This window comes from Pterocles gutturalis, unplaced genomic scaffold (assembly GCF_000699245.1).
Source record: "Pterocles gutturalis isolate BGI_N339 unplaced genomic scaffold, ASM69924v1 scaffold37904, whole genome shotgun sequence".
NCBI classification, from domain to species: Eukaryota; Metazoa; Chordata; class Aves; order Pterocliformes; family Pteroclidae; genus Pterocles; species Pterocles gutturalis.
In genome coordinates this window covers 12,771-31,911 of record NW_010129499.1, presented here as the reverse complement: position 1 = coordinate 31,911, position 19,141 = coordinate 12,771, and the positions used below count along the sequence as shown (strand labels likewise).

The 19,141-nt window shown below is 38.9% G+C and overlaps 1 protein-coding gene across 1 annotated transcript in view; it reads right to left on the bottom strand.

The window, feature by feature from the left end:
• Nucleotides 1–19,141, bottom strand: part of LOC104466519 (metastasis-associated protein MTA3-like) — a gene marked incomplete at both ends in the record, with an annotated part of 52,020 nt that overhangs the window by 21,964 nt on the left and 10,915 nt on the right. The window contains 2 exons of the mRNA XM_010079958.1: nt 5,653–5,799; nt 11,411–11,497. Coding sequence (XP_010078260.1) covers nt 5,653–5,799; nt 11,411–11,497 — 234 coding nt within the window. The remainder of the gene's footprint in view (nt 1–5,652; nt 5,800–11,410; nt 11,498–19,141) is intronic.

Genomic DNA, 19,141 nt, shown 5'->3' with positions numbered 1-19,141 from the left:
AGGTGTTTAATCCTAGTAACATTCACAGTTTTATCATGGCGAATGAGACTATAAAGAGCCTTTTCACCAAGGATAGATGGCCTTATGAAATATGCTGAGAAAGGAAGACTCATTATTTCTTCTCAACTCAGGTTATGAATATTTTAAGTAACGAAAATACTTGTTTTTTTCCTACCAGTTTGTGGCAATGAAACAAGAAAACTATGTATCCTGTAATTATACTAAGAGTGAGTTTGAATTTATTTGAGGAAGACCCCTGGCCTCCCAACATTGAGATCTGAAACACTGGAGAAACATTATACAGATAAGAAAAGCAAAAAAACACACAAACGTACAAAACAATCACAAAGCACTTTCCCCAGACACAGCATCTTTCCAGTTATGCTGCTTACGCACTTTCTGCAGGTGCCTTTTCTATTGCATTATGTACTAGAATTGCTAAGAACTATTGTTCTGCAATCACAGCTTACAAAACTAACACACCTCCTTGACAGTAATCATACACAGAAGCACTTAAGTGTGAACTCCAGATCTCAAATCCAGAACACAGAATTTATAAGGTAATACACTGCTAATCCTGTTAGCCAACAGACAGGATTCTCTTTCTGCAACTTTAATTCTTTAAAATAATACTAGGCGAAAACAGCGATTCCAGGAATTAGGTTCTGGTTATCTGCACTATGTTTTGAAGGCTAACTTAATTATGGTATTGCTCTTATTGTTTCCTGTTTAAAGAGATGATTTATTCTGCCAATTAGAAAAGACAGTGCTACTGCAGTTTCATGCCTACACATTACCTGTATATAAAAAAAGAAACACCAATTGAGGAGCAGAAATGGGGTGGGTCATCATGAAGTGCCCTCTCCTCCATCTGCAATCCCTCTTAGCTTGCTCTTTCTATCCCCTGCTGTTATTGGAAGCACATAGTACAGTGGTGAATACAGAGAGGCAATGCTATATTCTTTTCATAAGCATTCATTCTCTTAGTACAAAATATAAGTGATGTATGGCAAACTTGAAGTAGTTAATCAAAGCATGAATGTGATTCTAGTTTTGCGGCTTTTTTTCTGAACCAAATGTAGGCAAAGCAGCGTTCTAAGTCCAAAGATACATTTTTGAAAGGAAGGAAATAAAAGTAAAAAAATAACAAAAAAAAAAATCCCCTATTCCATTTCTAGTGTACTTCTACCCTTGGAAATAACTCACATTTCAGAAGCTACAGCAAGCCTGATAACTACAGCTGAATGGAAATCGTGTTTTAACTTTGGCAAAACAAAAGCAATTACTGTCTTTATTTTTAAAACCCACAATACAGTTTATACTGCATTAATGCCTAGGAACAGTGCCTTCTCAGAAGTTGTTCAAGGGAACACCAGTTTGCAGAAATGGTTTTGCTCCTTCCAAGTTTGCCTGTGACCAAATTCATTATAAAGAAGTCACACTGATTACTTCTACCGACAAAAAAATACTCTGCAGTTTTAGCACTCTTGGGACACAGGATACAAGACGGTTCTTTTCTTTGTAATCAAAGAACCTCAAATATTTGGGAGATAATTGTGATGTGAATCTACTTTCTGTGCTCACATTTCCATCAACATCAGTGCAAAGATTTCAGTAAAAGAGATCTGTACCCAAACATTTCAAAATGTTTGCTGGCTATACCAAAGGACCAAAGCTAGGATGCACATGCCCAAAGCGAAATTCAGATAAAAAAAACCTTCTGTTTCTCACTTTTGCAAAAAGTGGGTATACACAACTCAACATTAATCACACTTTGTGTTTCAGCACGGAAGAAATGGCAAAAAATGGATTCACACGGTAGCTTATCAGATCTCATTTATTCTCTTTCACCTGGAAATCACTAGTATGTTATAATGAGGTTTATAACAATTTAGGCAGGTATATAGTTTATTAATATGTAAGAGAAAATTTAAAGTTTTATTTTTTAAAGTCATGCAGAGACAGATGATTTTGATATGCATTCCTCGCTGCCAGCCTGCCCTTTTTTTCTACCAAAAAATAGTACTGTGATAACAACAATCAGACACCTTTGAGAAAAAAAACAACTCCTTCCACTGAGAAATTCCATCCATGGTGAAAAGTCCTTCCTTCTAATATACCTTCATATGGGGTTACATGAAGTTAATTATGAAGAAGCACATATTACAATTGTTTTCTCCTTTCTGGAAAATTTCAGGTAGGAAAGGCTCCTGTCTCCCTGTTTGTCAGCTAGGCTGCTTATATTTTCATGTGTTTGTCAAAGGATAGTCTCAAATTCCCCACAGAAAAACAAGAGTGAAATATAAGCCTTTCTTCCTTGCTTATCTCCTCAATAGCCAATACTATTAGTCATACACAGAGAGAGAGGGACTGACCAAAATAGCATCTAAGAGAGAAGGTACATTTTTTGGAGGTTTTCCTCCTTTTGCCAATTGCTCCTGTCATTTTCTCATCTTGCTGTGGCAGAGATGTGCCAGTTCCTACGAAAACGGACCCCAAAATTGCTGTCTCATTTTAAGATACAGCTGCATACCTCAATATATTCAGGAAAATAAATTTGACTGTTGAAAGAATCCTCCTGAAGACATCAGGAAATCTCAGCCTGAAATACAGCATTAAAGTTTTGGAAAGAGAGGAGGAGGAGGATCGGGGCTGTTCATTAAAGTCTCCTCAGCTATGAACAACCAGTTCTCTCATTTCTGCCTACAAGTCATGAAACCAGTATCAACAGGCACAGACTGATTTCTGTACCTCATTAGTGACGTTAATATCTTGGGCATCCTGTGGATATTCTGGTTCTGGTGCATGTAAAACTAAGAAAATGCCCACCAGTTGACAGACATTATACTCACGTAAAATACCTTTACCTGATCTTCCCAAATATTATACGGAAAATTATCATTACTCACCCTGCCAATAGTCTGACATGAAACTTGACTACTTGGATGTATTGCTGCTCACAGTTAACCAGCTTGTGGGTGAAAGTAATTGCTCAGAATAATTTCAGACAACATAATTTAAAGATCATATTCAAAATATCTACAGAGCACTTTACAGTCACATCTAAATCTCCCCAACATCAACTCCAGTCATAAAAACTGGATACACATAACATTCTGCAACGTCTTGGTTTTCTGAAAACAGAGTTTTCCCATTTGAAAGAGACTGTCTTCACTGCTGAGAACCATTTAAATATCTTGTGTTGACTTTCTTTTCAGCAGCAATGGAAATTCTGCATCTCAGAATAGTTAAAAGCACCGGCATGCATATTACACGAAAACTCCCCAAGGTACTGCGACTTTTTTACAGAATGAAAAAGCAGTTTTCTGGCATTTTTCATTCCATCCTACAGAATGCAAGATTTGCTGTTGTTTGAAAATAAAAGGAAATCACTTTTCTAAGACCATCCAGAAAAAGTTTTTCTCCTACAAGAAACAACACAAAGAACTACAAGATCTTCTATCTAGTTAAAATACACAATGCTTAAGCAGTATAATTTTATTCAGGTCTATGCCTTAATGGGCTCATGCACACAACAACTACAACTACATCTCTCAGCCATCAGTGACTGATACTCAGATTACTTAATAGCAAGATATTAGGGCACAAACCCCACCATTTATGAAGAGATAAATAAGGTCCCTCACAATTCTCGATCAAGACTGAGCAAAAGCAGTGAGAAATCGGACTTCCTCATCCCTATCAGCCGCAACAGACTCTTGCTGGAGGTGCGTACGTGGAAAATTGAAAGGGAAACTTGTACTGCACTGGCCAAAATCAAGACTCAAGCCAACATAAGACTTTTGTAAGAAATGCTCATCATGTTCTCATTTATTACTCTTAAAAGCATTAAGCCAAATACTAATGATGTTTCTCGTCATCTCCGCCCAACTCTCCCATACAGGCATACACAAGTGCCATTTCCATATTACACTGCTTTAGTTCTGAGACAATAATTACTACTTTGTTAATAACAAATTCTGCCAAAATATGGCACTCAACTCACCTATGCAGTAAGACTGACATTTACTTGAATGCTCTAAATTACTGTATATCTTAAGTAAATATATTTTTATGGCTTCTTTCTGACAAATTTCTAATACTGTTGAAAACAAGCAAACCTGAACATGCAGACATTTCTATGTCAATAACATTAAGATTATGAAAACAGCAAAATACAAGGCTTAATGTAAGCCCACTGTGCTCATTTTTGTGTGCTCATTTCATCAAAGCATGCACTTAAAGTCAGAATATGTCATCATCTCCAGGCTTTCTGGATACTGTTAATTGATACAATGCAATAAACCCAACAACAATCAATAGTATTTTGTAACCAAAAAAAGCTTTTTAGTATATTTATAGTGACACAAAAACTCTGCAAGTTGGCAAAAACTTTCATTGCACAGATAGTACGCCATTGTCATCCAGTTACACAGAAACTACCCTTTCCCAAGTTGATCTGGTCACTCTGTTTTTACTCTATACTAGAGAAAAGCTGGATGCATGAAAGCCCCAAAAATGTATTTGATATTTACTGATAATCAGAGAAGGGGTTAAATGGCAAATATTAAAGGTAACCATTTTTAAGTCAAAAGGAACAGAGGACCTGTGCTGTTGAGTATCATTACTACTGACTGACGGATTGTTTTTGAGAGTTTCATTTTCGTTTCCATTTTACCTCATGGGGAAGAGGAATTAAGCAATAAAAAGAGCCAAGGTGACTACAACCAGGACTGAAAAATATAAATTTTTAATGGAAATACAAATAAAAATTATGATTAAGATTGATACATGACAGAAGATGATAGTGCAACTGTTTTTTATGGGAGATAAATTTGTTATCAAAACCCAAAGATACCTCATACCACAAATTTACATCTTTTTTTGCAGAGCTTCATATCTGCTCTCTATTTGCACCATATTGCAATGAAGGGGCTGGATGCGTATACACCAGCCTCACGCATCACCTCTGGCGCTGCACAGCGTACAGGAAACACCTCTCCTGTACCTCTGGGACACCCCTCTTCCTTCCTCTTCCACAAGTGGCATAAAAGCAGGGACAGTCTCTTTCTAAGGAGCTCCTACCTTCCACCTGTCCTTATTGTCAGGACTAGTTCTTTCCTAACACCAGTCTTGGGATGCAAGATGCCAAAAGCCATTTTCCCTCTATTACCAATCACACTGTTGAGAATGCAGACTAAGCTGTGTTTAGAATTCACATACTAGCAAAGAGGTTGGCTGTAAACCAGCGGGTCCAGTATGTATCAAGTAATTTCACACAGAGTAATTCAAAAGGTCTTGTATATTTCTGCAAAACATGTCTTCAAGTAAAAATGCAATGCAATAAGCTGAAATAAAACATGTTGCATCTCTGCCTTCACCAAATCTGTTTCATTCTTTTCTTGTCCTTATATATCAAGATTAGTAAGAAAAATGGTAAAATGAGTTTTTGTAAGAGATGGCATTAATATATTCCTGTTCAATTAATAAGCATCCCCATTCATTGCATTAAGAATCAATGCTATAAGCATGCCATCCATATCTTACATTTCTGTCAGTCTGTACTGCCTTATTTCATGTCATCTCAGGTCCACAGAAAGCTTTGTAATTCAGAGGCTTAAAATAGTACTTCTTTTACATTCCTTCACATACCATCAAGACCATTATGGTGGCTGTAGTTTCTTTTTCCTAAAATACTTAATGAAGAGTGATTGGAGGGTGCAAGCAGTCGTTTTGCACTTGGACTCTGAAGGCTTGGCGTTGACCTGATTACATTGGGTTTCACGGCAGGATGAATCTCTGAAACAAAAGAGAGAGAAAAATTATACACACTTGATTTTAAAAAATGAATTTAAATAGTCTATTCAACATATTAAATTTACATTTAAATTTCCAGTGAAAGGGAAGATTCTTCTGTATGACTGTGTTTACAGGACCTTGAATAACAATTCAAACACAAGTCTTCAAACCTACGGTTCCTCCAAGTAAGAAAAAAATCTATTTCACTTTAGATTGCCCAAATTGAATACTATGGTGTAAACGCATAAGGATCTCAGAGACTGAAGAGATAATACAAATCAATCCAAAACAGGTCTGTATTTACATTTTCCTACCCTTTGGAGGTTTGTATTGGACCTACATGCCTGCGGATGTTTCAGCAAGCAAATAAAAGCATAGTGAAATCACCTCAGTACCTCAAGCAATTCAATATTTTCTGTTACAATAACAAGCTGTAAGGTATCTTCCCAAACAAGTCACCAGGTGGAAGTACCAGGGAGCCAGCCACAGCAGGGCTCCAAAGCTAAAACTACCCAAAGTCTGCAGCAGGAACACAAAAATCGTTAAGACTGCACGAGGTTCCCCAGATACCAGCAGACTCTTGTACTGAGTCATTACCAGGGACCTTCAAACATCCCAGAGTATCTAACACATTTCACAGTGTAGGATTATTTTGGAGAAGGAGGAAGAAAGGTGGGTAAGAGGCAGTGACAAACATCTGTCCGGCACACTTCAAAGTGGCAGCTGCTGTGTTTGCCAAAAGCTGACACAGTTGTATGGAAATTTCTCAGTTATCTGCCAGATAAAACTGGCAAAGGAAGCCTCAGTAGAGTCTGCGTGTCCTTCACCACAAATTTGCTGAACCAACTTATTCCCATCACACATTTGGGTTCAAAAGGCCATCACTGTGTCTGTCCTTGGACAGACCCAAATTTGCGAGGGAATCCAGACAGCCCCAGGGCAGGTCCCCATTCCTCTGACACAGCCACAGAGCACCCGCTGCCGGCACTGCGCAGGTTGCGAGGTGCTTGCAGCCTGATTGCAGCCGGCCACCCGACTGCCCCGCTGAGCAGAAGAGACCTCGGGGCTGAGAATGTGAGGGCATAGGGGCTGGGAGATGGGTCAGGAGAGTCAACTCTCCAAGGGGAGTAAGATCAGAAGACAAAAGTTATGCACCTTCCTATTTTGCAGCCCAGGTTTGCACCTCCTGAAGAGTGCTTCCTTCTGCTTTTCTGATTATGAAATAAAGCACAGAAGCTGGGAACATGCCAAATCTAAAATAAGGCCAGGTATCCAAGGAGGAGGCCCTCCAGCCTCTGCTACTCACAGCTATCATGCAGGAGAAACAGAAATCACAAAATCAAAGTCCACAGCGATAGCAGATTTTTCTTCTTTCAGAAAAGCTAAGGAAGTTTGATATCCAAGCACCCGCCTGCCTGGCCTCACAGTCTCGCTCCCACGGCAAGCCTTCACGCACAGCCCGCAGGTCCCCAGCCCAACCCACCCCACTGGCAACCAGCGCGGCTGCAGGGGAGGCTGGGGGTGTGCCGTGAGAAGTCACAGAATGGTTTGCGTTGGAAGGGACCTCAAAGATCATCTAGTCCTAACCCCCCTGCCATGGGCAGGGACACCTCCCACTAGACCCAGTTGCTCAAAACCTCATCCAACGTGGCCTTGAACACCTCCAGGGATGGGGCATCCACAACTTCCCTGGGCAACCTGTTCCTGTGTCTCACCACCCCCACAGGAAAAAATTTCTTCCTAATATCTAATCTAAATCTACCCTCTTTCAGCTTGAAGCTGTTACCCCTGGTCCTGTCACTACCTTCCCTGATCAAGAGTCCCTCCCCTTCTCTCCTGTAGCCCCCTTTAAGTACTGGAAGGGTACTGGAAGACGTGGTGACCTTTAAAAGGCAGATACATAACAGGGGGACAGCCAAACAGTTTCATCAGTATCCAAACAGGTGCAAAGGAGTAGGATGGCCACAGAGACTTGGCCGGGCTGTACTGGGAAGAGCATGCCAGGAGGAGACAAGGGCACAATTAAGATGATCAAGCACACCAGTGCTGAATTGTTAATCACTGGTTTGGTCAGAGCTTGCAACCATCCTCTCAGAGAATGAACACTCTCATCCAAGATGCTTCAAGAGGGTCAGATGAGAAAGAGTAGAGTAGGGTAATGCACCAGGCAGGTGTTAGAATAGCACAGAGCCAGGGTACAGGTAATTGCTTCAGGGCAGTCCTGTAGATTTGGGGCACAGGGTGGGGGTAGGGGGGAAGAGCTAATTTGATGTCACTGATCTTCTCACCACTTACTTAGATAAGAGCTTTTTACTGCCATTCACTGCAATACTCATCTGCTTTTCATACAAAAGAGTTTAGGAACACCAAGCTCCCAGCAGATTTCATGGCACAGCCCATTTTTCATGTTGTAGAGAACAAGTGTCTATTTTGTGTTTCTACTAAAATGAGAACAGAGGTGTGCTTAATGTTATAAACACTACTGATTGCTAAAGTAAAACTTCCGGCTGAAACAGAAAGGTTTGCACTGTTTGCTGAAGGTGATTGAAATTTGGATTCTAAAATGCTCATTTGGAAATCTTTTCCAATTTTCTGAAGGGAATAGTTAATTTTCAGGGTAACACCACAAAAATATTATCTTATCTGCCAAAGAGCTCCAGCAGCATCCACAACAATCCCAGAAGTTGCATCAACATACTGGAACTCGTAAATTCCTTCTGCCTGCAGCGTATAGGAGATGTAATTTTCTATTTTCAGGGTGAGTGAACAGTTGAAGAAGGAAGCATTTACTTCCTTTGACTTTTCTTCAGTCTGGAGGTCACTAATTCTTCATTAGTTTACCACAAAGGCTGCCCTTTCTCTTTCTGCACAGAGGAAGGTAGCAAGACCAAGCTCGCCTTTTAAGTTCTAGAAAGGAACTTAATCAAACCGCCAGGACCACTTCCCAATAGCCTGAGTCCTTCCTGTGGGGTCTTTACACCACGCACTCATTCATCTTCTACATATGGACTTGCTTCAAGCATTTGCATGCTTTAGATCAGCACTTTCTAACTAGCTGCTTCATCACCCCTGAGAGAAGTAATGAGGCATTTCAGGGATTTTGCCTGAATTACATTATCCAATCATATTATTGTATTATGGAATAATAGTAATTAGGCATTTTTTTTTCTGCTGCTATTATCCTTGTTCTATTGCCTAGTACTTCACTGAAAATCTCCTGGCCACCTGCACCTTCTGTTAACTCAGAGAACTATAACATCCAAATAATCAAAATTATCCCTTAGCCACACAACAGATAACCAGTTGGCCAGACTAGGATCATATGATAATTTCTGAAACAAAAATAAAGAAACAGTACTTGAACAACCTATTAAGAACCTTTATTATAGGACCAGATTGCAGCCTTAAACAAGTAATTTGCAATAACGACTCTAAAAGCTTCTATTTCCACTCATATCACTAGGGGAAAAAAAAATAAATCAAAGCAAAGAGAAGTCAGTCTCCTACTGAGTCACTTAAATAAGCATCCTGGCTTCCAGAGGTGCTTAAGCAGCTGCACTGCTCTCTCATCTCATCTCCTCAACATGCATCCCAGCTGGAAACATTAGCCTGGTTTCCTCATAACTAGGAGGTAATATAGGACATTTAATTAGCCAGGGAATGCCCTTGGGGGGTTTGTTTAGTAAGCACAGTGATGACTGAAAAGATTACAGGGGATTAGCCCCAGCTCTCTGGAGGACAGGGCCTTCTTTAATGCTTAACCTACCTCACCTGAGGGACTGGCAGCCAAGATGCGGAACAGGGATAAAGGGAAGTGATGACCCGGGATGTGCAGGGCACTGAAATCCTCTCTGCCTTATCAGGAGGGCTGAAAACAGCAGTGCCCTGAGAGACAGAGTTAACTGTGTTCCAATAAATGCCTGTGGGAATGGCATGGAAGGAATTTTAAAAAGAAAATAAATACCACCTGTATAAACTATGACATGATAGTTAATGATAAATTTTATGAGGAAAAAATAATGTAAGCATTACTTATCCACTGGAACATGCAAACAAACATCCCAAACAAACAAAAAACTGTCACAAACTAAACTAAAAAAAACCAAACCAAAACAAACCCACCAAGCCAAATGGCAAACAAAAATCTATTTTGTAGCCATCCCTATACAGCTAATTCAGATGCACGTCCACAGCTACACTGGGTACACTTCATATCCCTGTAACACCTATCACTTACCGGCATCTGCAGTGAGATACCTTCACTTCCTGCACAGTCAAAGGCTAAGCGGACTCTACAGGTACCTGGTATATTTTAGCACTGTTTATCTTCTCCAAAGCCTTCATCTAAGTACACATAATGCTACCTGCAACTGTTCATCCCTCTACTCCATTAAACCTACAGAATTATGCTCCCAGAGGCATCAAGACGACCCCCTCGCTGACTAAGTAACACGGCACTAAGACCATGCAGTATCTGCTAAGATTACACACGTCGCCATTTCTTGGTTTGAGTGCATAGACAGGGTCAGCCAGATGAACCACCCATCTCTCCTGATGGACTGTCCCCTCACAACCACAGCTCCACCAACTGGATCAAACCACTCTAATGACAACATCTGTAACGCACACAGCTGGGATGCCCGTAGGAAATTACCACTATCTTTTTTCTTAAACTCCAGGGCAGGAGGAATCAAAATTCAGTGAGAGTGGGCATTCATTCTTTGCTATCCAGTTTTCTGAAGTTTGGATTTTGTTTAAGATAGATGTTCTGGAAGAACGGTTATAACTACATTAACAGCTGACTTCTATTTCAGTAAGTCAAGAGACTGCTATCATTTACTTTGTTCCAGTACAAAAAAACTCCTGTTGGTTGAAATTTTGAGCAAAACATCTAGACTGAGCTCCACCCTAGGCATCACTTCTGTAGAACAGGATTAATACACTGCAGGATTATTCACTGCTTCTCTGACCAATGGACTGATTTCCATATGCATTTGAGAATTAATAAAGAGCCTCTGGGGTAGCTCAACTCTTCCATAACCGTGTAAATATTTAATAGGCAGTGGTGGTTCCTTGCAAAGAGGATGACTTTCGGTTTTTTAGTAAGGAATCACAATTACCAGAATTTATCCTCTCCCCTTTATCTTATGTGAGTTCACAGTCCTCTTGGCTGGGATCTCAGTACAGATTTCATCGCATCTTTTAAAAATTAAAAGATCAGTGTCTCGGTGTGGCTGAGGTCTCCTCCTTTTAAGTACAGAGGAGTATTACAAGTGGATTCAAGGGGCACAGTAGAGCAGCCCTGAGCATGCTGAGTATCTCCCCTTTGAGCACTTATTATTTAGATTACCAGACTATTTTCCACATCCTAAATTACATCAGCTTTCACTCTGCCATTTTAAACCAGTATCAGAAGGCCTTCTGCCTACATCCTGCAAGTTCAATCGTGCAGTTTTGCAACTGATAGCAGACCAAAATTTTTGTTTATTAACTTTATAGTTTTCCTGTTACTAAAAGCATACATCTCTCATTCTCTACATATAGGATTTTTAAGTATCAGCACACACTGAATGTTCATGTGGGTTGTTTTTCACTGGAGGCAGATACGCACCTAAATACCCAATGATACATGACAGTGGTTTTCTGGTGCTTTTTATCTTCAGAGGATTTCCAGCAAGTTCACAATGTCGATCTGCATCTGAGAATTTTAAAGGATAAAACTCAGTTTAAATATTTTACCATTACAACTATAAATAGGACACACCAACCAGTTTCTGACTTGCATTTTTACCACAAATTTCTTTTTTCCTTTTAGCACATGTTGTTCTTTTTTTCATCAGTGCTAATAATGATGGATATTTAAAGGCAGGCCATATCCTCCTTCATGCAAGTGATGTTAATTAATTTTTTTTAAAGCTAATGTAAATTTTAACACAAATTTGCATTTTTCTGCTTACAAAGTTTTTTTGGAGACAGCTAGGCAAATGAAACACAGATGAAAAGAAGAGTAGTAAAATAAAAACAGCTCTGGCTATTCAAAATAATTTACATTTAATTAATTGTTTTCTGCAAGCTTGTCTGGCTCTAAATGGGGTAATACAGAGGTAAGGATTTAAAGCTGGGACTACTGATTTCTGTCGTGTCTTACTCATATGGTATAGTGATTCACACACTTCTTAATTAGTAAAACAGAACATGGGGGCTACCATGGCAAGATGAAGCTTAAAAAAAACCAAACAAACCACCCCTTTGCTATAAACTTTTGAACAAAGCATAACCAAGTACGACAGAGCTCAAAGGTCTCAAAGATCATAACTTCCTGCACCGTAAACGGAAATAAGCAGTTCCGTAACTACCTTAAATTTGCTGCTACAGCTATGTACTCACACCTTTAAAGGCACTGTGAATACACAAGCAGAGAATCTGTCTAAATGCCCCAAACATAGAAGTATAACTATGAAGAGGTTAATGCTTAGACTGTGGAGCCAATCAACCTACGGCAAATACTCCCAAAACACTAGGTTTCAGTAAATAGTTTCAAGACAATTGGAACTATGATATCTTTTTTTAAACTATTCAGAATGACTGAGTTACCTGTCTTCCAAAAGCACAGAAGTAATCCCCATATAGGGCTCCCAGTATCCCTAGAACACCAGTATTCCATTCTGCACAAAATTGCATTCACATCTTAGTTGTGTAGATCTAGAATTCTCTCACATGGAATTACTTTCCACATATACATAACCTACACGTACACCTTTCTCTGTATAGGTTTCAAATATGCACATGCAGATCTGCATTTTCTAACAAGCTTTACAGGAGCTAGGTATTATAAACACATCATAATAATTATAATTCTACTTTATTCCACCTTGCGTTTTATCAAAATATTCCTGTTTGCTTCATTCCAGCACACGGGATGGAGTACACAGTCACATGAAGGGGATAAGACACTACGTAGAACAATTTAGAATCTCTTTATATATTCTATCTATCTCTGTGCAAAAACTATGTAGGTCACAAAACCACAGCAATGACTGAAATAAGCATTTCAGTATGTTCACAGATGTTTTCAATGCAGCAGACAAGCACAACTTATTTCAATATATTAAGGAATCCACTTGAAATTCTGGAAATGCTGGCTGGTATCTGGACAGCCCAAAGGTTCCAGAGCCCTAATGCTGAGTATACAAAATACTTTATTATTTTATCTTAATAACAAAATACACTCTTCTCAGTGAATAAAAGTGCACTGAGCCTGGTGTCTGGAATATTTTTAATATTCCATAACACTTGAAATATTTTAAGTGACAGAATAGAATGATGTGTCTCCACTGTCTCCCTTAGTAAAATAAGCACAGACTATACAGTACGTATTTTATAGTTACTTTGGGAACAGCAAAGCATCGCCCAAGAAGTAATTAGCAAGAAAATTTTCCATCGGTATGTCTTCACTGTAAAAAAAGACACTGAATCATGGTAAGATATTAACATGCTGACTGAGAATACAGGGTGCAAAGAGAGCACAATTTCCACGCTTGAGGCAAAGCATGTTCACCAAAGGTACTGGGTGGGTATTCCAAAGCACACCTATCAAAACAGTTAAATATGTTTAACAGCAGCAAACTTTAATCCACAATATGATACTCCTATAAAAAGTATAATAAAGTTTATGATCGTCATGCACTATACACAGAAAAACACAAAAGTTAGATTGTGCATCACTCTCAAGTGTAAAACCATAGAATAAAATTTAGGTGGAAAATTGTCAAAAACAAAGTTAAAAACAAGTCCTAAAATCAAATATGGGCTTCCATGTTTACAATAAAAATCACAGTATGATCAGTGAAATAGTGGAAGCTATGAGAAAAAAAAAATAAAAGAAAAAAAGGGAGTATTACATTTGATAGTGTATTTTTTCAAACATATCAAAAGCAGAAAGTGGGCCAGTGCCTGCAGCCATAGGAGATGATCAAGGTGTGAGGAAAATATACAGGAAAGATAAAGGCATGGCAGAAAAGCTGGATGCATTCTTTGCGTCAGCATTTGCTGTGGAAGAACTTAAAGAAACTCACTTTCAAAATCCTGTTACAAGGAAAACATGAGAACTGTGTCACATTAAAGTGTCCACAGCAAATATTTCAAAACAAACTGGCTATGAATAAAAACAAGTTATCAGGACCAGGTGGAATTAATCCAGACAGCAACTGCTGAGCACACACACTACTGGTGTTTAACTAATGCGTAAACTGGTCTCGGTTCAAGAGAACAAAACCACAGCAAATGCGATAACATTCTTCAGTAAGCAGGTCTGCTGACTGGCAGAGGGGTTGAATCATTAATAGAGGGATACAGTTAAATATGGAAACATCAAGGGAGCCTACAAAGACCTTGGAAAGGGAAACATGTCTAATTGTTCACATTATTCAGCAGTGTGTCCTTGCAACAAGAAGGATGACCGCGTACTAAGCCTTACCAGCCCGAGTGCAGCCCCCAGGGCGAGGGAGGCGACCCTTCCTCTCAGCCAGACCCCGCGCTGAGTTCTGGGATCCACACAACAAGAGAGATATGGACGTACTGGAGCAAGTCCAGCTATTGGAGAGTCTGGTTTGGGGCTGGAGTACAGGATGTACCCAGAGAGTCTGAGGGAAGGGGTCTGGTCACCCTGGAGATGAGCAGCCCAAGGGGAGACCTGGGTGCCACCTGCAACCACACAGCAGCAGAGCACAGAGCAGACCGAGCCAGACCCTTCTCAGAGGTGTGTAGGGAGAGGACAACATACTATTACTGTTGTCTACGGCAACAGACACAAGCTGGGAGATGGGAAATTCTTTTTAGACGTAAAGAAAAGATTATTTTCTGTGAGGTTGATCAAACACTGGAAGAGGGGCCCAGCGAAGCCATGGAGCCTCTGTCCTTGGAGAGGCACAAATCTCCTCTGGATAAAATGCCCATGAGCACATGGACTTTATGCAGGGGGTGGTATTAGAGACCTCCAGAGGTCCCTTCGTACCTACACATCCTGTAAACCAGCAATCGCAAGTGTCACAGGTCTGCCAGATCCTCTGAAGGAATCATGACATGTACATGTACAGGTGATCTGGCATCCCACCTGGCGTTTCAATTAGCTTTTAACAAACTGTGTCAAAGACCGTTGCTGTCCAGGGTGAAAGAGAAGTTCTTTTCAGGGATTAGCACCTGATTAAAATCAATTGTCTATGCAACCCCCAAAGGATCTGTGCTGTTCAAAATATAAAAGATCAGGAAAAGACGTGATTAGGGAGTTGAAGTTTCCTGATAAGAAATTACTGAGCACAATCAAAGCTAAAATTGATGGCAAAGGATATCAGCAGGATTAAGCAATAAATGTAAAATAATTCTTAAGGGGTAAAATGACTGTAATGTACAGATATATAACGATGGGTGCTAAACTACCACCACCCAGAAAAGAATTAATGGAGTCAGTGTCAACAGCTTTCTAAACGTATCTAAACAATACCCAAGAACAGTCACTTAAAGAGAAATTAAAATATTAGAAAGAATGATAGGGTGAAAAACACAAAATAGAAAACATCATGTGACCCTCTCTAAAACGATGGGAAGCCCTTACTTTGAAGTGCGTGTAATTTGGGGCACCATAACCCTAAAAAGTATACAGTACCATTAGAAAAATTACAGGGAACAACATTACGAACCACAGCATGAAACGGATTCTTTATGAGGCTTTGAACAGACCAAGTTCTTAATCTAGAAAAGTCGTAACTGCTGTGAATATTACGGAAGTCAACAAAATCAGGAATGATATGGAGAAGATGACAGTGAAGGTTTGTTCTTTTAGATTTGAACAGGTTTTTAAATTATTTTCTTTTTCTAAACTAGATTTGTAGGTCTCTCGAGCTTAAGAGACTGTCATTGGAGAGTTATTTCTCTTTGATACTCCATCATATCCCTATAAAAATTCTGATTATTTTATGAATCTACTGTGCTCTGTGTATTCCCTGAATTCTGTTCTTAGAATCTCTGGAAAAAAACTAGTGTGTTCTTGTAATTATTTTACTGGTTACTAAAATCTGGCACAAATTATATTAAAAGATAATAGTAGAGAAAATATTTTCACACTCAATGCAGCCAAAAGATCTTCCATAGCTGTCCAAATCAAGGATATAAAAGTTATTTGTTACTCAATACTCGCAAATATTACTCACTTCAGATGAATGGACAGTTTTATGTCAGTAAAACATAGGCTGTACGCTTACAAAGACAGATAGGTAATAAGATCTTTGCATATTCTACTTAATTTTCACTCATCTTTGTTTTATCAAACCAGATTGTAACACGTATTACATACCAAACTTGTTATTAAATCTGCAGATTTAAAGATATGTTAAGTTTTGAACATTAGTAGTATACCCATTTCCAGATAACTATATATATTATACAAATATTACCATCATCTGAATACATTCTGACAATCATGTCTACATAGCTATAGTGTAGTTACCCAAATTTAAAGTACTACAATTAACACAGTTATATTGATAAAACTATATAGGAGCAGGAAAACAAACAAACAAACAAACAAAACCCCACTCCCCTAAAAATCTTCCTGTGCTGAAGTAAGAAGGTTCACAGATGCGTGGCTCACTGCCATGCACATATGAACACGCTTGTAAGCTGGAGACAGATCCAATCTTGTCAGTGACTGACTGGAAAAGAATGTCCACTTTGGTTTCCTCCAATTAAAAGACCTTCCATAGACAGGATAGTTTTGCTTTACTTTCTTAAAAGAAGTGCAATATATTCAAAATAAAAAGGAGGTATTTTGCCTGATTTAGAGCATGTGCATTTCCTCTTACTGAAACAGTTCACTGATTCTAATTATTCCTGAAAATCTGTCAGATAAGCTTATTGTCAACAACTACAGTAAGACTATTATCTTCAGGCAGAACAAAGTCTGAGATTTCTGCAATGGGTTGTGCTCCTGGCAGGAGATGCTGTGCCTTCTCAACCTCCTGGTGACCATCCCTGGACTGAACTGGGATGTAGATGCATCAACTCCACCACCTCCTGCTGGCAGCTGAGCAGTGATCATGCTAGACGTCTCACTAATGAGAAAAATCTTATTCTCTGCACTAACTGAAGGAATGATGAACATAGAATAGGACCTTGTTTTCTGCCAGTGGATGCAATGGTCCAAGGGAGATGATGTGGGTGGAACTGCAATAATAAAAAATACTCTGTCTGAAATCTGTTTCCACCTAAAAGATGGTTGGTCCCAAGATCAGCATTCTCAGAGACTGCCATGCCCCTCCAAAACAAAAGAAGTATCTGCATATGAGTTCAGGTGCAAAAATTTAATTTATTTTATGCAAACTCTGATGGGCTTTTTCACTTTCTCAGAACTGGGAATTAGCTTCATTTACAACCTGACTCTTCAACAAATTGCATATGACTAAGAAGGTATAAAACCTGGTATGCTGCTTGGGTAAGTGCCCTACCATCCTTTCGTCTTTAGATTTTATGGTTTCTGAGTTGGTATGGTGCACACTGCAATATAGTTGTGAAATGCAGTTATGTTTTCAAGCACTGGTTTGGCACCCGCAAAGAATCAGGTGAGTCTGACAAAGCATCTAAGCAATCATTAGATTCAAATTTCAGCACACCAACGTGGAAAACAAATTCCAAATCAATTCTTGGACATCCTAACCATCTCATGCCATATCACATCCTGGGTGACCTGCTATCCTGGCCAGGTTATTATCTAAGCACGATTATAGCTTTTGTAGCACCACCACAGACATTCATTCGAAACTGTAATTACTCAGTGGTAGTCAACATATGAAATCATTACTGTTAATTAAATATCTTATTAAAAAAATTAAGACATTTTAAAATTACTTGCATCAAGCTATCCCTACAAAAGGATTCATGGCATTCAGGAAGAGAGAGCCTATTTAGTTGTAACACTAAAGACTACAGAGTGCACTGAACCTAAGTACAGGAACAAAATCAGAAAACTATTTTTTTTTATTTACTTACTAGGCTTTACTAGAGTCAGAATATAACAATGGCAATGCAGGTAAGAGCATTGTATGAATCCACAAGGAGAAATATTTCCAGAAACAGAATATATGTGTGTGTGTATCTGTATGTGTGTACACACAAACACGATTTCAATTAATTAAATGAGGTATAATCTGGTTTCCACTATTATAAATTAATTTGAATGTTGTGTTCAAAAAGCATTGACAACTGTGACTTTTTTTTCAGGAAGTATCAGCATTCAAAAAGATAAAACTGTAAGGTCCAAATTTTGCTTTAAGCCAAAAGAATACTGAAAGACAGAGATTACAGGAAAAAAATATCTTTTGGCTCTTGATGCTAATCTGATGCGGCACTTTTCATTCAAAGGAACAAAGAGGAAACACTCACAGTACTGCCAGTCTGATTCAAGAACGACTATTTCCTGCTGCAAAACTCAGCTTTTCACTCTTGTAAATTGAACTGTGTATATAACACTTGTTCTGGTATGATGATTAACAGTTGGATTAAACTTTTTTTCTTCTGTTTTTTCTCTTCCTTAAACAAAAGCTTCAACTTCTTTCGAATTGAGATACTGCAGCGAGTGAGAAGAAATAGGAGTATGGATAAAAAGATTCAAGGCTCAAGTGAACTTCTACAATTAGTTCTCCTCCATGATTCAGCAGAAATCAGTGCCAATTACATAAGTTAAAAGGTTCAATGCTTTCCTCTCAGCAAATAACTCTTATTTTGTATTAAGGATTAAAATCATAATCCTAGTCCAGTCTTAGACACACTTCTTCCATAGAGTACAACCCATTTTATTCACAGAGTGGACATACAGTTTTCTTAAATCTGCACCTTACTTGCATAGCTTTGAAAGAAGAAAATGGCCAACAGGACAACTAAATAAATAAGACAAGGACAACTAACAGAAATATTCACCAAGTTTTGGACAGCTGCACAACTAGGTGAAGAGTTTGCATGTGAAGAATGGCTGGTGTTAAAGCATGTAAGGGGAAAATAATTACTCAGAACCAGATTTTAAACCTCCATGGAGTAAATTTCTTATAATCAACACTGACATCATCAGCATCTCAGTTATATATGCTGGGAAAACATCTAGCGTTAATCCAGTAAATACAGTTATAAAACCAACCTCTAATGTTCTAAAAAGGTCTCTTCAGTTCTCATACAACTGACAGTACGACGAGCCAGCACGGCTCATCTTGGAATAACAAGCATCTGCTCCAAGAAATGCATCTATGGAAGACTGCGAAACATAACCAGTGTGAGCAGTAAAACACCACGCTCAGAGCAG